Source organism: Lichenostomus cassidix, unplaced genomic scaffold (assembly GCF_008360975.1).
Source record: "Lichenostomus cassidix isolate B80296 unplaced genomic scaffold, HeHo_3.0 HiC_scaffold_35, whole genome shotgun sequence".
Taxonomy (NCBI): domain Eukaryota; kingdom Metazoa; phylum Chordata; class Aves; order Passeriformes; family Meliphagidae; genus Lichenostomus; species Lichenostomus cassidix.
In genome coordinates, this window is record NW_028147256.1 from 1,397,507 (window position 1) to 1,420,371 (window position 22,865).

The window sequence follows — 22,865 nt, forward strand, 5'->3', positions numbered from 1 at the left end:
GCTCCCAACCCCATTTTTGGAGCTCCAGACCCCATTTTTTAACATCCCAACCCCATTTTTTGGGGATTTTACACATCCTAATCCCATTTTTTGAGGTGCAGACCCCATTTTTTGGGGTCCCAACCCCACTTTTCAGGATGCAGATCCCATTTTTTGGGGTCCTAATGGGGTTTTTAGAGGTCCCAACCCCATTTTTTGGGGTGCAAATCCCATTTTTAACATCCCAATCCCATTTTTTGGGGTCCCAACCCCATTTTTTTGGGGTTTTAAGAGGTCTTAACCCCATTTTTTGATCTCCCAACCCCATTTTTTGGGGTTTTTAAAGGTCCCAACCCCATTTTTTGGGGTGCAGATCCCATTTTTTGGGGTCCCAACCCCATTTTTCAACCTCCCAATCCCATTTTTTGGGCATTTTACACATCCCAACCCCATTTTTCAGCCTCCCAACCCCGTTTTTTGGGGTTTTTAAAGGTCCCAACCCCATTTTTGGGGCTCCCAACCCCATTTTTTAGGCTGCAGATCCCATTTTTTGGGGTTTTTAGAGCTCCCAACCCCATTTTTTGGGTTCCTGATCCCATTTTTCGGGCTCCCCACCCCATTTTTGGCTCACCTGAGGGGCTTACGCTCGATGCAGATCCCATTTTTTGGGTTTCTGATCCCATTTTATGGGTTTCTAATCCCATTTTTTGGGGTGCAGATCCCATTTTTCGGGTTCCTGACCCCATTTTTTAGGCTCCCAACCCCATTTTTCAAGGCGCAGATCCCATTTTTTAACATCCCAACCCCATTTTTTGGGGTTTTCAGAGGTCTTAACCCCATTTTTTAACATCCCAACCCCATTTTTTGGGCTCCCAACCCCATTTTTTGGGCATTTTACACATCCCAACCCCATTTTTTGGGGTGCAGATCCCATTTTTTGGGTTCCTGATCCCATTTTTTGGGTTCCTGATCCCATTTTTTGGGTTCCTGATCCCATTTTTTGGGTTCCTGACCCCATTTTTTGGCTCACCTGAGGGGCTTACGCTCGATGCAGATCCCATTTTTTGGGCTCCCAACCCCATTTCTCGTGGTCCCAATTGGGTTTTTTGGGGTCCCAACCCCATTTTTTGGGGTTTTTAAAGGTCCCAACCCCATTTTTGGAGCTCCAGACCCCATTTTTTAGCATCCCAACCCCATTTTTTGGGTTCCTGATCCCATTTTTTGGGTTTCTGACCCCATTTTTTGGCTCACCTGAGGGGTTTGCGCTCGATGCAGATCCCATTTTTTGGGCTCCCAATCCCATTTTTTGGGGATTTTACACATCCTAATCCCATTTTTCAGCCTCCCAACCCCGTTTTTTGGGGTTTTTAAAGGTCCCAACCCCATTTTTGGGGCTCCCAACCCCATTTTTTAGGCTGCAGATCCCATTTTTTGGAGTTTTTGGAGCTCCCAACCCCATTTTTTGGGTTCCTAATCCCATTTTTTGGGTTCCTGACCCCATTTTTTGGGCTCCCAATCCCATTTTTTAACATCCCAACCCCATTTTTTGGGGTGCAAATCCCATTTTTTAGGCTGCAGATCCCATTTTTTGGGGTTTTTAGAGCTCCCAACCCCATTTTTTAGCATCCCAACCCCATTTTTTGGGTTCCTAATCCCATTTTTTGGGTTCCTGACCCCATTTTTTGGGCTCCCAACCCCATTTTTTGGCTCACCTGAGGGGTTTGCGCTCGATGCAGACCCTGTCCCTGAGCTCCCTGAGGAAAGCTGCAGGGCTGAGCTGCTGCACTCGGGGAGATCTCAGCTGAGCTCGGAGATGTTCAACCAGCCGGCGGAGGAATCCCACAAAGTGCTCTGCGGTGCGGATGCTGCCCGGGATGGCCTCTGGGAATGGGGAAAATGAGTTAAAACAAGGAAAAAATGGGAAAAAATGGGGAGAAATGGGGAGAAAATGGGGAAAAAGTGAGTTAAAATGATGAAAAAATGGGGAAAAATGGGGGTAAAATGAAAAAAAATTGAGAAAATGAGGGAGAAACGGGGAAAAAATGGGGAAAAAATGAGTTAAAATGAGGAAAAAATGGGAGAAAATGGGGAAAAATGGAGAAAAAATGGGGAAAAATGGGGAAAAATGGGGGAAAAATGGAATCCCACAAAGTGCTCTGCGGTGCGAATGCTGCCAGGGATGGCCTCTGGGAATGGGGAAAATGGGGAAAAATGAACAAAAATTGGGAAAAAATGGGAGAAAATGGGGAGAAATGGGGAAAAAGTGAGTGAAATCAAGGAAAAAATGGAGAAAAATGGGGAAAAAATGGGGAAAAAGTGAGTTAAAATGAGGAAAAAATGGGAGAAAATGGGGAAAAATGGGGAGAAATGGTGAAAAAATGGGGAGAAATGGGGGGAAAATGGCAAAAAACAGAGAAAAAATGGGGAGAAAATGGGGAAAAAATAGGGAAAAAATGGGGAAAAATGAAGAAAAAATGGGGAAAAAATGGGAATAAACAGGGAAAAACGTGTAAAAAATGAAGAAAAAATTGGAAAAAAATGGGGAAAAATGGGGAGAAATGGTGAAAAAATGGGGGCAAATGTGGAAAAAACAAGGAAAAAATGGGGAGAATAGGGGGGAAAATGGGAAAAAAGGGAATAAGCGGAGAAAAAAATGGGAAAAAGTGAGTTAAAACGAGAAAAAAATGAGAAAAAATTGGGGAAAAATGGGGAAAAATGGAGAAAAAATGGAATCCCACAAAGTGCTCTGCGGTGCGAATGCTGCCTGGGATGGCCTCTGGGAATGGGGAAATGGGGAGAAATGAGGAAAAAATGGGAAAAAATGGGGGAAAATGGGGAGAAAGAATGAAAAAATGAGGAAAAAATGAGTTAAAATGACGAAAAAATGGGAAAAAATGGGGAGAAACAGTGAAAAAATTGGGAAAAAATGGGTTAAAACGGGAAAAAAATGGGGAAAAATGGGGAAAAAATGGGGGAAAATGAAAAAAAAATTGAGAAAATGGGGAGAAAATGGGGAAAAAATGAAGAAAAAATGGAAAAATGGGAGGAAAATGGCAATAAATGGGGAAAAAATGAAGAAAAGATTGGAAAAATGGGGGAAAAATGGGGAGAAAAGGTGAAAAAATGGGGAAAATGGGGAGAAATGGGGAAAAAATGGAGAAAAACGGTGGAAAAATGAGAAAAAAGTGAGTTAAAATGATGAAAAAATGGGAAAAAATGGGGAAAAATGGGGAGAAAATGAAAAAAAATTGAGAAAATGGGGAGAAATGGGGAGAAATGGGGAAAAAATGAAGAAAAAAATGAAGAAAAAATGAAGAAAATTGAAAAAAATGGGGAAAATCGGGGAAAAAATGGGGAAAAAATGGGGAAAAATGGGGAAAAATTGGGGAAAAATTGGGAAAAAATGGAGAAAAATTGGGAAAAATTGGAAAAAAAGGGGAAAAAATGAAGATAAAATGTGGAAAAATTGGGAAAAAATGGGGAAATATGGGGAAAAAATGGGGGAAAATGGGAAAAAACAGAGAAAAAATGAAGAAAAATGGGAAAAAAAATGGAAGAAAAAATTGCAAAAACGGGGAAAAAATGGGGAAAAAATGAAGAAAAAATTGGAAAAAAATGAAGAAAAAATTGGAAAAAATTGGAAAAAATGAAGAAAAAATTGGGAAGAAAATGGGAAAAAATGGGGAAAAAATGGGAAAAATTGGAAAAAAATGGGAAAAATTGGGAAAACTGGTGAAAACCAGGGAAAATGGGGTCAGGGCCAGGAAACGCCCAGATTTTGGGATCTCCTACCCTGCAGGATCTCGTCGGGCAGCACAGGGTTGGCCAGGAAGAGATCAGATTCTCGAGCAGCTCCAGCCTCTCGCAGCCCCTGAACCAAACGGCGATATTCCTCTGCCAGGCGGCGAGAATCGGAATCCTTGATCCTAAAGGGATCCCAAAAATGTCCCTGAGATCCCAAAAAACATCCCCAAAAATGCCTCCCCCAAAAACCTCTCCAAACCTCCCCAAAACCCCCCAAATCCATCTCTGAGATCCCAAAATCCCCCAAAAAACCCCAAAATCTCCCCAACCCCCAAAACCTCTCCAAACCTCCCTAAATCCCCCCAAATCCATCTCTCAGATCCCAAAATCCCCCCAAATCCCCCAAAATCCCCCAAATCACACCCAAAACCCACCAAATCCATCTCTCAGACCCCAATCCCCCTCAAATCCATCTCTGAGACCCCCAAACCTCCCAAAATCCCCCCAAAAGCCCCCTAAAACCCCCCAAAATCTCTCAAAACCACCCCAAATCCCCCCAAATCCTCCAAAACCCCCAATCCCCCCAAAACCTCCAACCCCACTAAAAAGCCCCCAAATCCCCAAAATTCCCAAAACGCCCCAAAATCTCCCAAATCCCCCCAAAATCGTCCTAAATCACCCCAAAATCCCAAAATCTCCCTAAAACCCCCTAAATCCCCCAAACCACCCCAAATCCCCTAAATCACCCCAAAATCCCCTCAAAAACCCCCAAATCCCCCAAATCCCCCCAAAAGCCCCAAATCCCCCAATTCCCCCAAAAACCCAAAAACCCAAATCTCCCCCAAAACCCTCCAACCCCAAAAACCCTCAAAACCCCTGAAATCCCCCAAAACCCTCCAAATCCTCCCAAAATCCTCTCCAAAACCCCCAAATCCCCCATAAACCTCCCCAAACGCCCAAAATCCCCCCAAAAGCCCCCAAAATCCCCCAAAACCCCAAAAAGCCTCCTAAATCCCCCACCCTCCAAATCCCCCAAAACCCCTGAAATCCCCCAAAACTTTCCTAGCCTCCCAAATCAGCCCCCAAATCCCCCAAAACCCCCAAACCCAAATCCCTCCCCCAAATCCCCCAGCTGACCTCTGCACAGCACTCTGCAGAGCTCCCACGTTGGCCTGGCAGCGATCGAGTGTCCGGCGGGTGATGGTCACTGCCATGGCCTCGATGCACACGTTGTCTGGGGGACAGAAAAACCCCAAAAAGTGACCCTAAAATGGGGTTTGGGGACCCCAAAAGGGATCTGGAGACCCCAAAAAGGGTCTGGGGGTGATGGTCACTGCCATGGCCTCGATGCACACGTTGTCTGGGGAGAAAAACCCCAAAAAGTGACCCCAAAATGGGGTTTGGGGACCCCAAAAGGGATCTGGAGACCCCAAAAGTGCCCTGAGACCCCAAAACCAGACCCCAAAATGGGGCTGGAGACCCCAAAAAGGGTCTGGGGGTGATGGTCACTGCCATGGCCTCGATGCACACATTGTCTGGGGGAGAGAAACCCCAAAAAGTGACCCTAAAAGTGCCCTGAGACCCCAAAAATGGGGCTGGGGGTGGAAAAAAAACCCCAAAATGGGGCTGGAGACCCCAAAAAAGGGTCTGGAGATCCCAAAAAGAGACCCCAAATAGGGTCTGGGGGATGTAAAACTCCTGGGGATTTGGGGTGATTTTGGGATGATTTGGGGTGGTTTTGGGATGGTCACTGCCATGGCCTCGATGCACACGTTGTCTGGGGGACAGAAAAACCCCAAAAAGTGACCCCAAAAGTGCCCTGAGACCCCAAAAATGGGGCTGGGGGTGTAAAAAAACCCCAAAAATGGGGCTGGAGATCCCAAAAATGCCCTGAGACCCCAAAAATGGGGCTGGAGACCCCAAAAAGAGACCCTAAAAAGGGCTGGAGACCCCAAAAATGGGGATGGGGGTGTAAAAAAATCCCAAAAATGGGGCTGGAGACCCCAAATAGGGGGCTGGGGGGAGAGGAGAGACCCCAAATAGGGGCTGGAGACCCCAAAAGTGCCCTGAGACCCCAAAACCAGAACCCAAATAAGGGCTGGAGACCCCAAAAAGGGTCTGGGGGTTGATGGTCACTGCCATGGCCTCGATGCACACGTTGTCTGGGGGGAGAAAAACCCCAAAAAGTGACCCTAAAATGGGACTGGAGACCCCAAATAGGGGTTGGAGACCCTAAATAGGGTCAGGGGGATGTAAAACCCCTGGAGATTTGGGGTGATTTTGGGATGTTTTGGGGTGATTTTGGGATGGTCACTGCCATGGCCTCGATGCACACGTTGTCTGGGGGACAGAAAAACCCCAAAAAGTGACCCTGAAAGTGCCCTGAGACCCCAAAACCAGAACCCAAAATGGGGCTGGAGACGCCAAAAAAGGGTCTGGGGGTTGATGGTCACTGCCATGGCCTCGATGCACACGTTGTCTGGGAGAGAAAAACCCCAAAAAGTGACCCCAAAATGGGTTTGGGGATGTAAAAACCCACTGGGGATTTGGGGTGCAGGATTTTGGGGGAATTTGGGGGGATTTTAGGGGGATTTGGGGTGTTTTTGGGGTGATTTTAGGGTGACTTTTGGGGATTTTGGGATGATTTGGGGTGATTTTGGGATGATTTGGGGTGATTTTGGGGTGTTTTGGGGTGATTTTGGGATGGTCACTGCCATGGCCTCGATGCACACGTTGTCTGGGGGGAGAAAAAAACCCCAAAAAGTGACCCCAAAAAGGGGTTTGGGAGATGTAAAAACCCCCTGGGGATTTGGGGTGGAGGATTTTGGGGGAATTTGGGGGGATTTTGGACTGTTTCGGGGTGGTTTTGGGGTGATTTTAGGGTGACTTTTGGGGATTTTGGGATGATTTTGGGGGAATTTGGGATGATTTGGGGTGATTTTAGGGGGATTTGGGGTGTTTTGGGGTGATTTTGGGATGGTCACTGCCATGGCCTCGATGCACACGTTGTCTGGGGGGAGAGAAAAACCCCAAAAATGGGGTTTAGGGACCCCAAAAAGGGGTTTGGGAATGTAAAAACCCACTGGGGATTTGGGCTGGAGGATTTTGGGGTGTTTTGGGGGGATTTGGGGTGATTTTAGGGGATTTTAGGGGGATTTTGGGATGATTTGGGGGGATTTGGGATGTTTTGGGGTGATTTTAGGGTGACTTTTAGGGATTTTGGGATGATTTGGGGGGATTTGGGGGAATTTTGGGGATTTTGGGATGATTTGGGGGGATTTGGGGGGATTTGGGGTGATTTTGGGGTGTTTTGGGGTGATTTTGGGATGGTCACTGCCATGGCCTCGATGCACACGTTGTCTGGGGAGAAAAACCCCAAAAATGGGGTTTAGGGACCCCAAAAAGGAGTTTGGGGTGTAAAAAAACCCCCTGGGGATTTGGGGTGGAGGATTTTGGGGGAATTTGGGGTGATTTTGGACTGTTTCGGGGTGGTTTTGGGGTGATTTAGGGTGATTTTAGGGTGATTTTAGGGTGATTTTTGGGGATTTTGGGGTGTTTTGGGATGATTTGGGGTGTTTTGGGGGGATTTTGGGGTGATTTTGGGATGGTCACTGCCATGGCCTCGATGCACACGTTGTCTGGGGGGACAGAAAAACCCCAAAAAGTGACCCTAAAAGTGCCCTGAGACCCCAAAAATGGGGCTGGGGGTGTAAAAAAACCCCAAAAATGGGGCTGGGGGTGTAAAAAAACCCCAAAAATGGGGCTGGGGACCCTGAAAATGGGTCTGGGGGTGTAAAAAAACCCCAAAAATGGGGCTGGAGACCCCAAAAAGAGACGCCAAAAAGGATCTGGAGACCCCAAAAAGGGCTGGAGACCCTAAATATGGGGCTGGGGGTGTAAAAAAACCCCAAAAATAAGATGGTGATCCCAAAAATGGGGCTGGAGACCCCAAAAAGGATCTGGAGACCCCAAAAAGAGACCCCAAAAAGGGCCGGAGACCTCAAAAATGGGGCTGGAGATCCCAAAAAGAGACCTCAAGATGGGGCTGGAAACCCCAAAAAGGGCTGGAGACCTCAAAAAGAGACCCCAAATAGGGGCTGGAGACCCCAAAAATGGGGCTGGAGACCCTAAAAAGGGCTGGAGACCCCAAATAGGGTCAGGGGGATGTAAAATCCCTGGGGATTTGGGGTGATTTTGGGGTGTTTTGGGGTGATTTTGGGATGGTCACTGCCATGGCCTCGATGCACACGTTGTCTGGGGGAGAAAAACCCCAAAATGAGACCCCAAAATGGGTTTGGGAGATGTAAAAACCCACTGGGGATTTGGGGTGGGGTGATTTTGGGGGAATTTGGGGGATTTTGGGGTGATTTTAGGGGGATTTGGGGTGTTTTTGGGGTGATTTTAGGGTGATTTTTGGGGATTTTGGGATGATTTGGGGTGATTTTGGGGTGATTTTGGGATGGTCACTGCCATGGCCTCGATGCACACGTTGTCTGGGAGAGAAAAACCCCAAAAAGTGACCCCAAAATGGGTTTGGGAGATGTAAAAACCCACTGGGGATTTGGGGTGCAGGATTTTGGGGGAATCTGGGGGGATTTTGGGGTGATTTTAGGGGGATTTGGGGTGTTTTGGGGGTGATTTTAGGGGGATTTGGGGTGTTTTTGGGGTGATTTTAGGGTGATTTTTGGGGATTTTGGGATGATTTGGGGGGATTTGGGGGGATTTTAGGGGGATTTGGGGTGATTTTGGGGGAATTTTGGGGATTTTAGGGTGATTTTGGGATGATTTTTAGGATGCTTCTGGGATGATTTTGGGATGGTTTTTAGGGGATTTTTGGGATAGTTTTGGGATGTTTTTGGGGTGATTTTTGGGATGATTTTAGGATGTTTTTGGGATGATTTTTGGGGTGAGTTTTTGGATGATTTTAGGATGTTTCTGGGAGGATTTTTGGGATGATGTTGGGATGATTTTGGGATGATTTTTGGGATGATTTTTGGGGTGATTTTGAGGCGATTTTGGGATGATTTTTGGGGTGATTTCAGGGTGATTTCGGGGAGATTTTTGGGATGTTTCTGGGATGATTTTGGGATGTTTTTGGGATGATTTTGGGGGCATTTTTGGGGTATTTTAGGGTGTTTTTGGGATGATTTTGGGATGATTTTTAGGGGATTTCGGGATGATTTTTGGGGCAATTTCAGGGGGATTTTTGGGGTGATTTCGGGATGTTTTTGGGGTGATTTCGGGATGATTTCAGGAGGATTTTTGGGGGAATTTTTGGGGCAATTTCAGGGGGATTTTTGGGATGGTTTTGGGTTGTTTTTGGGATGATTTTGGGATGTTTTTGGGATGATTTTGGGGGGATTTCGGGGTGATTTTTGGGGTGTTTTAGGATGATTTCGGGGTGATTTTTGTGTGGATTTTTGGGGTGATTTCAGAATGTTTTTGGGGCAATTTCAGGGTGATTTTGGGGATTTTTTGGGATGTTTTTGGGATGTTTCTGGAATGATTTTGGGGCAATTTCAGGGGAATTTTTGGGGTGTTTTAGGGTGATTTTGCAGTGATTTTGGGGTGATCTTGGGGAGTTTTTGGGGGGATTTTTGGGGCATTTCGGGGAGGATTTTTGGGATGATTTCTGGGATGTTTTTGGGATAATTTTAGGATGTTTTTGGGGTGATTTTTGGGGTGTTTTTAGGATGCTTTTAGGATGATTTTGGGATGATTTTTAGGGGATTTTGGGGTGATTTTGGGGGGAATTTTTGGGGCGATTTTTGTGGTGGTTTTTGGGGTATTTTTGGGATGTTTTTGGGGTGATTCTGCGATGTTTTTGGGATGATTTTTGGGGTGATTTTTGGGGGATTCTCACCGATGTTGTGAGCCTCATCAAACACCACGACGGAGGATCTGGCGAGATCTGCCGAAACCAAACCAGCGATTTTGGGATCCAGCAGGTAGTGATAGCTGTAAACCACCGCGTTGGCCTGGGAGAGCTGGAGAATTTGGGGGGATTTTAGGGGATTTTGGGAATTTTGGGATATTTTGGGGGGATTTAGGATCCCCAGGGGGGTATTTGGGGTGTTCAAGGCGGATTTGGGGGATTTTTAGTGGAATTTAGGGGATTTTGGGTGGATTTTAGGGGATTTTGGGGGAATTTGGGTGGATTTTGGAGGGATTTGTGGTTCAGAATAATTTTGGGGTGGTTTTGGGGTGATTTTGGGGAGATTTTGGGGGATTTGGGGGCATTTGGGGGACTCAGGGTGATTTTAGAGGGATTTTGGAGTGATTTTGAGGGATTTAGGGGGAATTGGGGTGCCCAGTGGTGATTTAGAATGATTTTGGGGGAATTTGGGGTGATTTTGGGGTGATTTTGGGCGATTTTGGGATCCAGCAGGTAGTGATAGCTGTAAACCACCGCGTTGGCCTGCGACAGCTGGAGAATTTGGGAAATTTTGGGTGATTTTTGGGGATTTTGGGGGGATTTAGTGGGATTTTGGGGTTTTAGGGAGTTTGGGGGATTTGGGGATTTAGGGGATTTTTGGGGTTTTAGGGGAAGTTTGGGGGGATTTTGGGGGGATTTCAGGAGGATTTGGGTGATTTTGGGGGATTTTGGGTGATTTTGGGGATTCTGGGGATTTTGGGAATTTAGGAGGGATTTGGGGTCCCCAGGTGGAGTTCTGGGGTGATTTTGGGGGGATTTTGGGGATTTTGGGGTGATTTGGGATCCAGCAGGTAGTGATAGCTGTAAACCACCACGTTGGCCTGGGAGAGCTGGGAGATTTGGGAGATTTTGGGTGATTTTGGGGAATTGGGGGGATTTGGGTGATTTTGGGGAGTGTTGGGATTTTGGGGATTTTAGGGGATTTAGGGTGAATTTGGGGGATTTAGGGGATTTTGGGGGATTTAGAACGGATTGAGGGGATTTGGGGAGATTTTAGGGGATTTAGGAGGGATTTGGGGGATTTGGGGGATTTGGGGTGATTTAGGGGATTTGGGGTCATTTTGGGTGATTTTGGGATCCAGCAGGTAGTGATAGCTGTAACCACCGCGTTGGCCTGCGACAGCTGGAGAATTTGGGAAATTTTGGGTGATTTTGGGGGGATTTTCAGGGATTTTCGGGTGAATTTGGGGGATTTTAAGGGGATTTTGGGTGATTTTGGGGGGTTTTAGGAGGATTTTGGAGTGATTTTGAGGATTTCGAGGTGCCCAGTGATTTAGGAAGATTTTGGGGGATTTGGGGGATCACGGTGATTTGGGGGATTTTGAGAATTTTGGGGAATTTTAGGGGATTTTGGGGGATTTAGGGGATTTTCAGGTATTTGGGGTGATTTAGGGGATTTTAGGGGGATTTTGGGGTGATTGGGGTTAGGGTGATTTTAGAGGGATTTTGGAGTGATTTTGAGGGATTTAGGGGGGAATTGGGGTGCCCAGGGGTGATTTAGGATGATTTTGGGGTGATTTGGGGTGATTTTGGGGTGATTTTGGGGTGATTTTGGGGCGATTTTGGGATCCAGCAGGTAGTGATAGCTGTAAACCACCGCGTTGGCCTGCGACAGCTGGGAGATTTGGGAAATTTTGGGGTGAATTTGGGAATTTTGGGAACTTTGGGGTGATTTTAGAGGATTTTGAGGTCCCCAGGGGCAGTTGTAGGGGGATTTTGGGGATTTGGGGATTTTAGGGGATTTTAGGGCAATTTTGGGTGGGATTTGTGGTTTAGAATAATTTTGGGGTGGTTTTGATTTTGGGGGATTTGGGGTGATTTGGGGGATTTTGGGTCCCCAGGGGGAGTTTTGGGGGGATTTTGGGGGATTTTGGGGTATTTTGGGATATTTTGGGATACTTTAGGGTCTCTTACAGCAGTTCTGACCAGGAAATAGGGACAGCAGGGGTGATTTTGGGGTGATTTTGGGGTATTTTGGGGTAATTTTCAGCTATTTTTGAGGTATTTTGGGGGTATTTTAAGGGATTTTGGGGGATTTTGGGATATTTTGGGATATTTTGGGATCCCTTACAGCAGCTCTGGCCAGGAAATAGGGACAGCAGGGGGATTTAGGATGATTTAGGGATATTTTGGGGTCATTTTGAGCTATTTTGGGGGTACTTTGGGTGTATTTTATGGGATTTTGGGGGTATTTTATGGGATTTTGGGTGAATTTGGGATATTTTAGGATTATTTTGGGATCCCTTACCGCAGCTCTGGCCAGGAAATAGGGACAGCATCCCCTCTGCCTCCCCAAAGCTCTGAGGTCGTCCAGGTTGTGAACCCCAAAGGGCAAAGGGCTCTGTCTGCCCCGAGCCTCGAACTCCTGCGGGGGGACAGGCAGGGACAGATCCCAAATCCCTCAATTCCCAATTCCTGAATTCCCCAAATTCCCCAATTCCCAAATCCCTGAATTCCTGAATTATTGAATTCCCAAATTCCAAATTCTCAAATTCCCCAATTCCCAATTCCCAAATCCCTGAATTCCGAAATCCCCAAATTCCCAAATCCCAAATTCTCAAATTCCCCAATTAGCAAATTCCCAAATTTCCCCAATTCCCAAATTCCTGAATTTCCAATTCCCAAATCCCAAATTCTCAAATTCCCCAATTAGCAAATTCCCAAATTTCCCCAATTCCCAAATTCCTAAATCCCCAAATTTCCCAATTCCCAAATCCCCAATTTCCCAGTTCCCAAGTTTCTGAATTTCCCCAATTCCCAAATTCCTGAATTCCCCAGTTCCCAAAATTCCTGAATTCCCCAAATTCCAAATCCCTGAATCCCCAAATCCCCAAATCCCCACTTCCCCAATTCTCAAATTCCCCAATTAGCAAGTTCCCAAATCCCCAAATTCCCCAAATCATCCCTAAATCCCCCAATTCCTCAGTTCTCAAATCCACAAATCCCCAATTCCCAAATCAATTACCAAATCCCCAAATTCCCCAATTAGCAAATTCCCAAATCCCCCAATCTCCCCAAATCCCAAATCCTCCAATTCCCAAATCCCCAATCTCCCCAATTCCCCAACTTCCAAATCACCCCAAATCCCAAACTCCCAATTCCCAAATCCCCAAGTTCCCCAATCCCCAACTCCCAAATCCCCCAATCCCCAAATTCCCAATCTTCAATTCCCAAATTCCCAAATCCCCAATTTCCCAGTTCCCAAGTTTCTGAATTTCCCCGAATTCCCAAATTCCTGAATTCCCTAAATCCCAAATTCCTGAATTCCCAAATTCCCCAATTCCCCAAATTCCCTAAATCCCAAATTCCTGAATTCCCTAAATCCCAAATTCCTGAATTCCCTAAATCCCAAATTCCTGAATTCCCCAATTAGCAAATGCCCAAATTCCCCAATTCCCCAAATTCCCGAATCCCCAAATTCCTGAATTCCCAAATTCCTGAATTCCCCAGTTCCCAAATCCCCAAATCTCCGAATTCCCAAATTCCCAAATCCCCAATTCCCAGTCTCTCACCTCAGGGTGATTCCCCCAAATCTCCCTCAATTCCTAAATCCCCAAATTCCCCAATTCCCCAGTTCCCAAATAACTGAATTCCCAAATCCCAAATTCCTGAATTTCCCAAATCCCAAATTTCCCAAATTCCGAATTATTGAATTCCCCAGTTCCCAAATTCCTGAATTTCCCAGTTCCCAAGTCCCTAAATCCCCCAATTCCCAAATTCTCAAATTCCCCAATCAGCAAGTTCCCAAACCCCAAATCCCAAACCCCAAATCCCAAAATCCCAAACCCCAAAATCCCAAATCCCAAACCCCAAACCCCAAACCCCCCAAATTCCAAAACCCCAAATCTCCCAAATCCCAAACCCCAAATCCCCAAAATCCCAAATCCCACCTGGAAGAAGCTGCAGGTGTTTCTTGGTCCCTCAGGTGAGTCCTGCAGGTAAGACGCTCCCCAAATCCCCAATCTCCCCAAATCCCAAACTCCCCAAAATCCCAAACCCCAAACCCCCCAAATCCCAAATCCCCCAATCCCAAATCCCAAACCCCAAATCCCCAAAATCCCAAATCCCACCTGGAAGAAGCTGCAGGTGTTTCTGGTTCCCTCAGGTGAGTCCTGCAGGTAAGACGCTGTCAGCGCCAAGCAGCGACTGTCGACTTCCTTCCCAAAACGGAGAGCTGACACCTGGGGTGGGATTGGGATTCACCCCAAAATCCATGGGATTCACCCCAAAATTTCCCTGAGATCTATCCCAAAATCCCAAAATTCCCTGGGGTCCACCCCAAAGTCCCAAAGTTCACTGAGATCCACCCTGAAATCCCCAAAATCCACCCCAAAATCCCAAAATGCCCTGAGATCCACCCCAAATTCCCTGGGATCCACTCCAAAATCCACCCCAAAATCCCAAAATTCCCTGGGATTCACCCCAAAATCCATGGGATCCACCCCAAAATCCCAAAATTTGCTGGGGTCCACCCCAAAGTCCCAAAGTTCACTGAGATCCAACCCAAAATCCCCTAAATCCACCCCCAAATCCATGGGATCCTCCCCAAAATCTCCAAATTCCACCCCAAAATCACCAGGATTCACCCCAAAATCCCCTAAATCCCTGGGATTCACCCTAAATTCCCTAAATCCACCCCAAAATCCCCCAAATCCAACCCAAAATCCCTGGGATCTATCCCAAAATCCCAAAATTCACCGGGATCCACCCCAAAACGCCCCAATTCCACCCCAAATCCCCAATCCCCAAATCCCCCAATTCCCCAAATCCCCATATTCCCCAATCTCCCCATTTCCCAAATTCCCAAAATCCCAAATCCCCAATTCCCAAAATACCCAAATCCCCGATTCCCCAAATCCCAAATTCCCAATCCCGCAAATCCCAAATCCCCAAATTCCCAAAATCCCCCAAATCCCCAATCCCCAATTCCCAAAATCCCCCAAATTCCTAATCCCAAATCCCCAAATCCCCCAATTCCCCATTTTCCAAATTTCCCAAAATCCCCAAATCCTCAAATCCCAAATCTCCAAACCCCCAAAATCCCCAATTCTCAAATCCCTAAATCCCCCAAATCCCCAATTCCCAAATCCCTCAATCTCCAAATTCCCCAAATTACCCATCCCCCCAATCCCAAAAACCCCAACACCCCAAAATCCCAAATAATCCCCCAAAATCCCAAAATCTCACCTCGGGATGAATACAGAGATTTTCCCTGAGACTCCAGCGCCAGCCCCAGGTAAGGCAAAGGTTCCCCAAATCCCAAATCCCAAATCCCCAAATCCCAAATCCCCCAAAACCCCAAAATCCCAAATAATCCCCCAAAAAATCCCAAAATCTCACCTCGGGATGAATGCAGAGATTTTTCCTGGAGCTCAGCGCCAGCCCCAGGTAGGGCAAAGGTTCCCCCAACTCCCAAATCCCAAATCCCCAAATCCCCAAATCCCAAATCCCCCAAAACCCCAAATAATCCCCCAAAATCCCAAAAATCCCACCTCAGGATGAATACAGAGGTTTTTCCTGGAGCTCAGCGCCAGCCCCAGGTAAGGCAAAGGTTCCCCCAACTCCTTCTCGTAACATTCCAGAAGTTTCCGCAGCTCCTCCACCACCTGGGGGGAGAGGATTTGGGGTTTCCATCCCCAAATCCCAAATCCCCCAAATCCCATAAATCCCCCAAATCCCATAAATCCCCCAAAAATCCCCCAAAAATCCCATAAAAATCCCATAAATCCCCCAAAAATTCCTCCTGACCTTCTCGATCTCGGGGACAGTGCGGGAACAGTAGATCAGCTTGGAGACGTCCAGGGGGTGAGCCTGGGGGGGAAAGGGTTAATGGGATTTGGGGGATTTTGTGGGATTTAATGGGATTTTATGGGATTTTAGGGGATTTTATGGGATTTAATGGGATTTAATAGGTTTTAATGGGATTTAATGGGGTAAACTGGGATTTACTGGGATAAACTGGGAGCAATAAATCAGCTTGGAGACGTCCAGGGGGTGAGCCTGGGGGGGAAAGGGTTAATGGGATTTGGGGGATTTTGTGGGATTTAATGGGATTTAATAGGATTCAATGGGATTTTAGGGGATTTTAGGGGATTTAATGGGATTTAATGGGATTTAATGGGATAAACTGGGATTTAATGGGATAAACTGGGAACAGTAAATCAGCTTGGAGACATCCAGGGGGTGAGCCTGGGGGGGAAAGGGTTAATGGGATTTGGGGGATTTTGTGGGATTTTATGGGATTTTATGGGATTTTATGGGATTTTATGGGATTTTATGGGATAAACTGGGGTAAACTGGGATTTAATGGGATAAACTGGGAGCAATAGATGAGCTTGGAGACGTCCAGGGGGTGAGCCTGGGGGGGAAAGGGTTAATGGGATTTGGGGGATTTTGTGGGATTTTATGGGATTTTATGGGATTTTATGGGATAAACTGGGATTTAATGGGATAAACTGGGATTTAATGGGATTTTATGGGATTTTATGGGATAAACTGGGGTAAACTGGGATTTAATGGGATAAACTGGGAGCAATAAATCAGCTTGGAGACGTCCAGGGGGTGAGCCTGGCGGGGAAAGGGTTAATGGGATTTGGGGGATTTTATGGGATTTTATGGGATTTAGTGGGATTTAATGGGATTTTATGGGATTTAATGGGATTTAATGGGATAAACTGGGATTTACTGGGATAAACTGGGAGCAATAAATCAGCTTGGAGACGTCCAGGGGGTGAGCCTGGGGGGGAAAGGGTTAATGGGATTTGGGGGATTTTATGGGATTTTATGGGATCTAATAGGATTTAATAGGTTTTAATGGGATTTAATGGGATTTATGGGATTTAATGGGATTTAGTGGGGTAAACTGGGAATTAATGGGATAAACTGGGAGCAATAAATCAGCTTGGAGATGTCCAGGGGGTGAGCCTGGCGGGGAAAGGGTTAATGGGATTTGGGGGATTTTATGGGATTTTATGGGATTTAATAGGATTTAATAGAATTTAATGGGATTTAATGGGATTTAGTGGGATTTAGTGGGATAAACTGGGAGTTAATGGGATAAACTGGGATTTACTGGTTCATACTGGAGTTTACTGGTCCAAACTGGGATCTAAACTGGGATTTCCTGGTTCAAACTGGGATTTACTGGTCCAAACTGGTCCAAACTGGGATCTAAACTGGTTCAAACTGGTCCATACTGGGATTTCCTGGTCCAAACTGGTTCAAACTAGTTCAAACTGGGATCTAAACTGGTCCCAACTGGAATTTCCTGGTTCAAACTGGGATTTCCTGGTCCCAACTGGTCCAAACTGGGGTCTAAACTGGTCCAAACTGGTTCAAACTGGGATTTCCTGGTCCATACTGGTCCAAACTAGGATTTACTGGGATCTAAACCAGTCCAAACTGGTTCAAACTGGTCTAAACTCGGATCTAAACTGGTCCAAACTGGGATTTCCTGGTTCAAACTGGGATCTAAACTGGTCCAAACTGGGATCTAAACTGGGATTTCCTGGTTCAAACTGGGATCTAAACTGGAGTTTACTGGTTCAAACTGGGATCTAAACTGGTTCAAACTGGTCCAAACTGGTGCAAACTGGGATTTTCTGGTCCAAACTGGGATCTAAACTGGTTCAAACTGGTTCAAACTGGGATTTCCTGGTCCAAACTAGGATCTAAACTGGGGTTTACTGGTTCAAACTGGGATCTAAACTGGTCCAAACTGGGATCTAAACTAGTCCAAACTGGTCCAAATTGGGATCTAAACTGGTCCAAACTGGGATCTAAACTGGTCCAAACTGGTCCAAACAGGTGCAAACTGATCCATACTGGGATTTCCTGGTCCAAACTGGGATCTAAACTGATCCATACTGGGATTTCCTGGTCCAAATTGGGATTTCCTGGTCCAAACTAGGATCTAAACTGGGGTTTACTGGCTCAAACTGGGATCTAAACTGGTTCAAAGTGGTTCAAACTGGGATCCTAACTGGTCCAAACTAGTCCATACTGGGATTTCCTGGTTCAAACTGGTCCAAACTGGGATCTAAACTCATCCACACTGGTTCAAACTGGTCCATACTGGTCCCAACTGGTCCAAACTGGTCCATACTGGTGTGACTCACCCTCTGGTAGGCGACGATCAGGGAGAGCAGCGAGACAGTTTTCCCAGTTCCCGATGGCATCTCCAGCACCCCATGGCCCTGAGGGACATTTGGGGATCCTAAATTCACCCTAAATCCCATAAATCCACCCTAAAAATCACCTAAATGTCCTAAATTCACCCTGAAATCCTATAAATCCCATAAATCCACCCTAAAAATCACCTAAATACCCTAAATTCACCCTGAAATCCTATAAATCCCATAAATCCACCCTAAAATCCTATAAATCCCATAAACCCACCCTAAAAATCACCTGAATATCCTAAATTCACCCTAAAATCCTATAAATCCCATAAATCCACCCTAAAATCCTATAAATCCCATAAATCCACCCGAAAAATCACCTAAATACCCTAAATTCACCCTAAAATCCTATAAATCCCCTAAATCCACCCTAAAAATCACCTGAATACCCTAAAGCCATCCTAAAATCCCATAAATCCACCCTAAAATCCTATAAATCCCATAAATCCACCCTAAAAACCTATAAATCCCATAAATCTACCCTAAAATCCTATAAATCCCATAAATCCACCCTAAAAATCACCTAAATGTCCTAAAGCCATCCTAAAGTCACCCTAAAGTGACCTAAATCCATCCTTAAATCCTATAAATCCCATAAATCCATCCTAAAATCCTATAAATCCCATAAATCCACCCTAAAAATCCTATAAATGTCCTAAAACCATCCTAAAATCATCTAAATCCCCTAAATTTACCCTAAAATCCTATAAATCCCATAAATCCACCCTAAAAATCACCTAAATATCCTAAAGCCATCCTAAAGTCACCCTAAAGTGACCTAAATCCATCCTTAAATCCTATAAATCCCCTAAATCCACCCTAAAATCCTATAAATCCCATAAATCCACCCTAAAAATCACCTGAATGTCCTAAAGCCATCCTAGTCACCTAAATGCCCTAAATTCACCCTAAAATCCATCCTAAATCCTCCCCAAAATCTGCTAAATCCACCCTAAAATCCTATAAATCCCATAAATCCACCCTAAAAATCACCTAAGTATCCTAAAGCCATCCTAAAGTCATCTAAATGCCCTAAATTCACCCTAAAATCCTATAAATCCCATAAATCCACCCTAAAAATCACCTAAATATCCTAAAACCATCCTAAAGTCATCTAAATGCCCTAAATTCACCCTAAAATCCTATAAATCCCATAAATCCACCCTAAAAATCATCTAAATGTCCTAAAGCCATCCTAAAGTCACCTAAATACCCTAAATCCACCCCAAAATCCACCCAAGATCCCCAAAAAATCCCCCAAATCCCATAAATCCACCCCAAAATCCCATAATTCCACCCAAAAAATCCCCTAAATCCACCCCAAATCCCCTAAAATTCCCTCAGGACCCCAAAATCCCCCAAATCCTCAAAATCCCTAAATCCACCCCTAAATCCACTCCAAATCCCATCAGGAACCCCAAACCCAAATGCACCCTAAATCCCCCAAATCCCACCCAAATCCCCCTCAATCCCCCAAATCCACCCAAAAATCCCCCAAATCCACTAAACCACCCAAATCCCTAAATCCCTCAAATCCCCCAAATCCCAAAAAATCCCTAAATCCACCCAAATCCCCAAAATCCCTCAGGACCCCCAAAATCCCCCAAATCCACCCCAAAATCCCTAAATCCCTCCCAAATCCCCCAAATCCACCCCAAAAATCCCTAAAACCTCCCCAAATCCCCAAATCCACCCCAAATTCCACCCTAAATCCCCCAAATCCACCTAAATCCACTCCAAAATCCACCTCAAAATCCCCAATCCCCTAAATCCCCCAAATCCACCCAAATTCCCTGTAAATCCTCAAATCCCCCAAATCCCCAAACCCCCTAAAATCCATCCCCAAATCCCCAAAAATCCCCCCAAAAATCCCCAAATCCCCCAAATTGACCCCAAATCCCCAAAATCCACCCAAAATCCCCAAAAATCCCCCAAATATCCCCAAATCCCCAAAAATCCCCAAATCTCCCCCAAACCCCCAAAATCCACCCCAAACCCCCAAAAATCCCCCAAAATCCCCCAAAATCCCCCCAAAAATCCCCACCTTGGCGTCGAGGGTCCGTTTGAGCTCCAGCATGTAGGAGAACTGCTCGGGGTAGATGAACTCATAGGGGAAAACCACCAGCAGCCCCTCCACGTTGATCCTAAAACGGGATTTTGGGGATTTTTGGGGATTTTTGGGGGGATTTGGGGGGATTTAGGGGATTTGGAGGGATTTATGGGGGAATTTGGGGTTGATTTGGGGCGATTTTGGGGTGATTTTGGGGGATTTTGGAGTGGATTAAGGGTGGATTTAGGGGATTATGGGTGGATTTTTGGGGTGGATTTAGGGGATTTTGGGGTGATTTTAGGAGATTTAGGGTGGACTTGGGGTGGATTTTGGGGACTTGGGGTGGATTTGGGGATTTTTGGGGTGGATTTAGGGGGATTTTGAAGTGATTTTGGGGGATTTTGAGGTGGATTTAGGGAATTTGGGGTAGATTTGGGGTGGATTTAGGGGATTTGGGGTGAATTTAGGGGATTTTGGAGAAGATTTATGGGATTTGAGGTGGATTTGGGGCAATTCGGGCTAATTTTGGGGTCATTTTAGGAGATTCAGGGTGGACTTGGGGTGGATTTAGGGGATTTTGGGAAGGATTTATGGCATTTTGGGGTGGATTTAAGGGATTTAGGGTTGGATTTAGGGGATTTTGGGTGGATTTAGGGGAGTTTGGGATGGATTTGGGGTGGATTTAGGGGGAATTTGGGGTGGATTTGGAGTGAATTTAGGGGATTGGGGGGGATTTTGGGGTATTTAGGGTGGTTTCAGGGAGATTTGGGTTGGATTTGGGGGATTTGGGGTGGATTTAGAAGATTTGGGGTGAATTTAGGGGATTTGGGGTGGATTTAGGGACTGGGATGAACTGGGATGAACTGGGATACTCCCGAACCCTTCCTCGGGACCCCAAAATCCCTCAAAATTCCCCCAAAATCACCCAAAGCCCCCCAAAAACACCCAAAATCCCCTCAAAACCCCACAAAAATCCCACAAAATCCCCTCCATTTCCCTCAAACTCCCCCAAAATCCCTCCAAATTCCCTCAAAATTCCCCAAAAATCCCCTCAAAATGCCCAAAACCCAAAATCCCCCAAAATCCCCAAACTCCCTCTAATCCCCCAAATTCCTAAAACCCCACAAAAATCCTAAAAAAATTCCCCAAATAACCTCAAAATCCCCAAATTCCCCCAAACACCCCAAAATCCCCCCCAAACCCCCAAAATTCCCCCAAATCCCCTAAAAAACCCAAAATCCCCTCATTACCCCAAAATCCCCACAAAAATCCCAAAAATTCCCCAAAAATCCCCAAATTCCCTCCAAAATCCCCCAAAACCCTCAAAATCCCCTAAATCACCCCAAAATCCTACAGAAATCCCCAAAATTTCGCCGAATTCCCTCCAAATCCCCCAAATTCCCCTCAAAACCCCACAAAACTCCCAAAATCCCTCAAAAACCCCTCAAAATGCCCCGAAAATCCCCAAATTCCCCCAAAACCCCCTCAAAATGCCCCGAAATCCAAAAAATCCTCAAAATCTCCAAAATCCCCCAAAATCCCACAAAAATCCCCAAGACCCCCCAAAAAACCCTCAAAATCCCCCCAAACCTCAAAAACCCCAAAACCCCTCAAATTCCCCTGAAAATCCAAAAAATCCCCTCAAAACCCCACAAAAATTTTTAAAAAACCCAAAAAAACCCCAAAAAAAACCCAAAAAAACCCCAAATTTCCCCAACTCCCCCTCAGCCTCTCCCCTCACTTCATGGCTCCCGCCGCCTCGCGCCGCCGCCGAAGCCCCGCCCCTTCCCCCATCCTGAGCTCTGATTGGCTCCCGCCGCTCCCGCCCTTTCTCTCCATTGGCCGAGCGCGCTGTCAATCATCCGGTGGGGACGGACAACGGGCGGGAGCAATCGAGCGCGGAGCGATGGATGGCGGCAGCAGCAATCGAGCGCGGAGCGATGGATGGGGTGGGGTTTTTTCCCATAAATTTTGGGAATTTTGGGAAAATTTGGGGAAATTTTGGGAATTTTGGGAAAATTTGGGGAAATTTTGGGGATTTTGGGGAATTTTGGGGAAACTGGGAGGTTGGGAATTCCCAAAAAAAGGCGCAAAAGAAGAAAAAAAACCTTTTATTTGTAACCCTAGGGATGGACTGGGATTGGACTGGGATGGACTGGGAGGAACTGGGATGAACTGGGATGGACTGGTTTATACTGGGATTGAACTGGGATCGAACTGGTTTATACTGGTTTTTACTGGGATGGACTGGGATGAACTGGGATGGACTGCGATGGACTGGGATTGAACTGGGATGAACTGGTTTATACTGGGATGGAACTGGGATTGAACTGGGAGGAACTGGGATTGGACTGGGATTGAACTGGGGTTGAACTGGTTTATACTGGGATGAACTGGGATGAACTGGTTTATACTGGGATGAACTGGTTTATACTGGGATGAACTGGTTTATACTGGGATTGAACTGGTTTATACTGGGATGAACTGGGATGGAACTGGTTTATACTGGGATTAAACTGGGATGAACTGGTTTATACTGGTTTTTACTGGGATTTCCCGGCGGTTGCAATTCCCTCTTCGACCACCAGGTGGCGCCAAACCGGATTAATTAACTCTCATTTGCAGGATTTTGATTAATTCCGGATAAATTAATGTTTATTATTCACAAAGCCGAACGCCGCGCGAGATTTAGCGACCCGAAAAAAGTCCTAAAAAGCGGAAAAACCCAACCGAAGTGCAGCGAAATACACAAATTTGGGGGAAAAAGTCACAAATTTGGGGGAAAAAGTCACAATTTTGGGAAAAAAGACAATTTTGGGGAAAAATGTCCCAAATTTGGGGGAAAATGTCCTAAATTTGGGAAAAAACCCACAATTTTGGGGAAAAACACCCCAAATTTGGGGGAAAAAAGCAACAAATTTGGGGAAAATGACCCAAATTTGATGAAAAAAGTCCCAAATTTGAGGAGAAATGTCCC

The 22,865-nt window shown here is 45.8% G+C and overlaps 1 protein-coding gene across 1 annotated transcript in view; it reads right to left on the reverse strand.

The window, feature by feature from the left end:
• LOC146424027 (general transcription and DNA repair factor IIH helicase subunit XPD-like) overlaps positions 1–21,662 on the reverse strand; it is a 58,259-nt gene extending 36,597 nt beyond the window's left edge. The window contains exons 1-11 of the mRNA XM_085044022.1: positions 21,630–21,662; positions 19,883–19,982; positions 17,776–17,853; positions 15,407–15,469; positions 15,151–15,264; positions 13,729–13,839; positions 11,907–12,023; positions 9,587–9,710; positions 4,861–4,957; positions 3,772–3,905; positions 1,692–1,860 (exon numbers count right to left, since the gene is read on the reverse strand). Of these exons, the coding sequence (XP_084900148.1) occupies positions 1,692–1,860; positions 3,772–3,905; positions 4,861–4,957; positions 9,587–9,710; positions 11,907–12,023; positions 13,729–13,839; positions 15,151–15,264; positions 15,407–15,469; positions 17,776–17,853; positions 19,883–19,982; positions 21,630–21,634 (1,112 nt within the window). The 5' untranslated portion in view covers positions 21,635–21,662. The remainder of the gene's footprint in view (positions 1–1,691; positions 1,861–3,771; positions 3,906–4,860; positions 4,958–9,586; positions 9,711–11,906; positions 12,024–13,728; positions 13,840–15,150; positions 15,265–15,406; positions 15,470–17,775; positions 17,854–19,882; positions 19,983–21,629) is intronic.
• Positions 21,663–22,865: the final 1,203 nt, after the last annotated feature.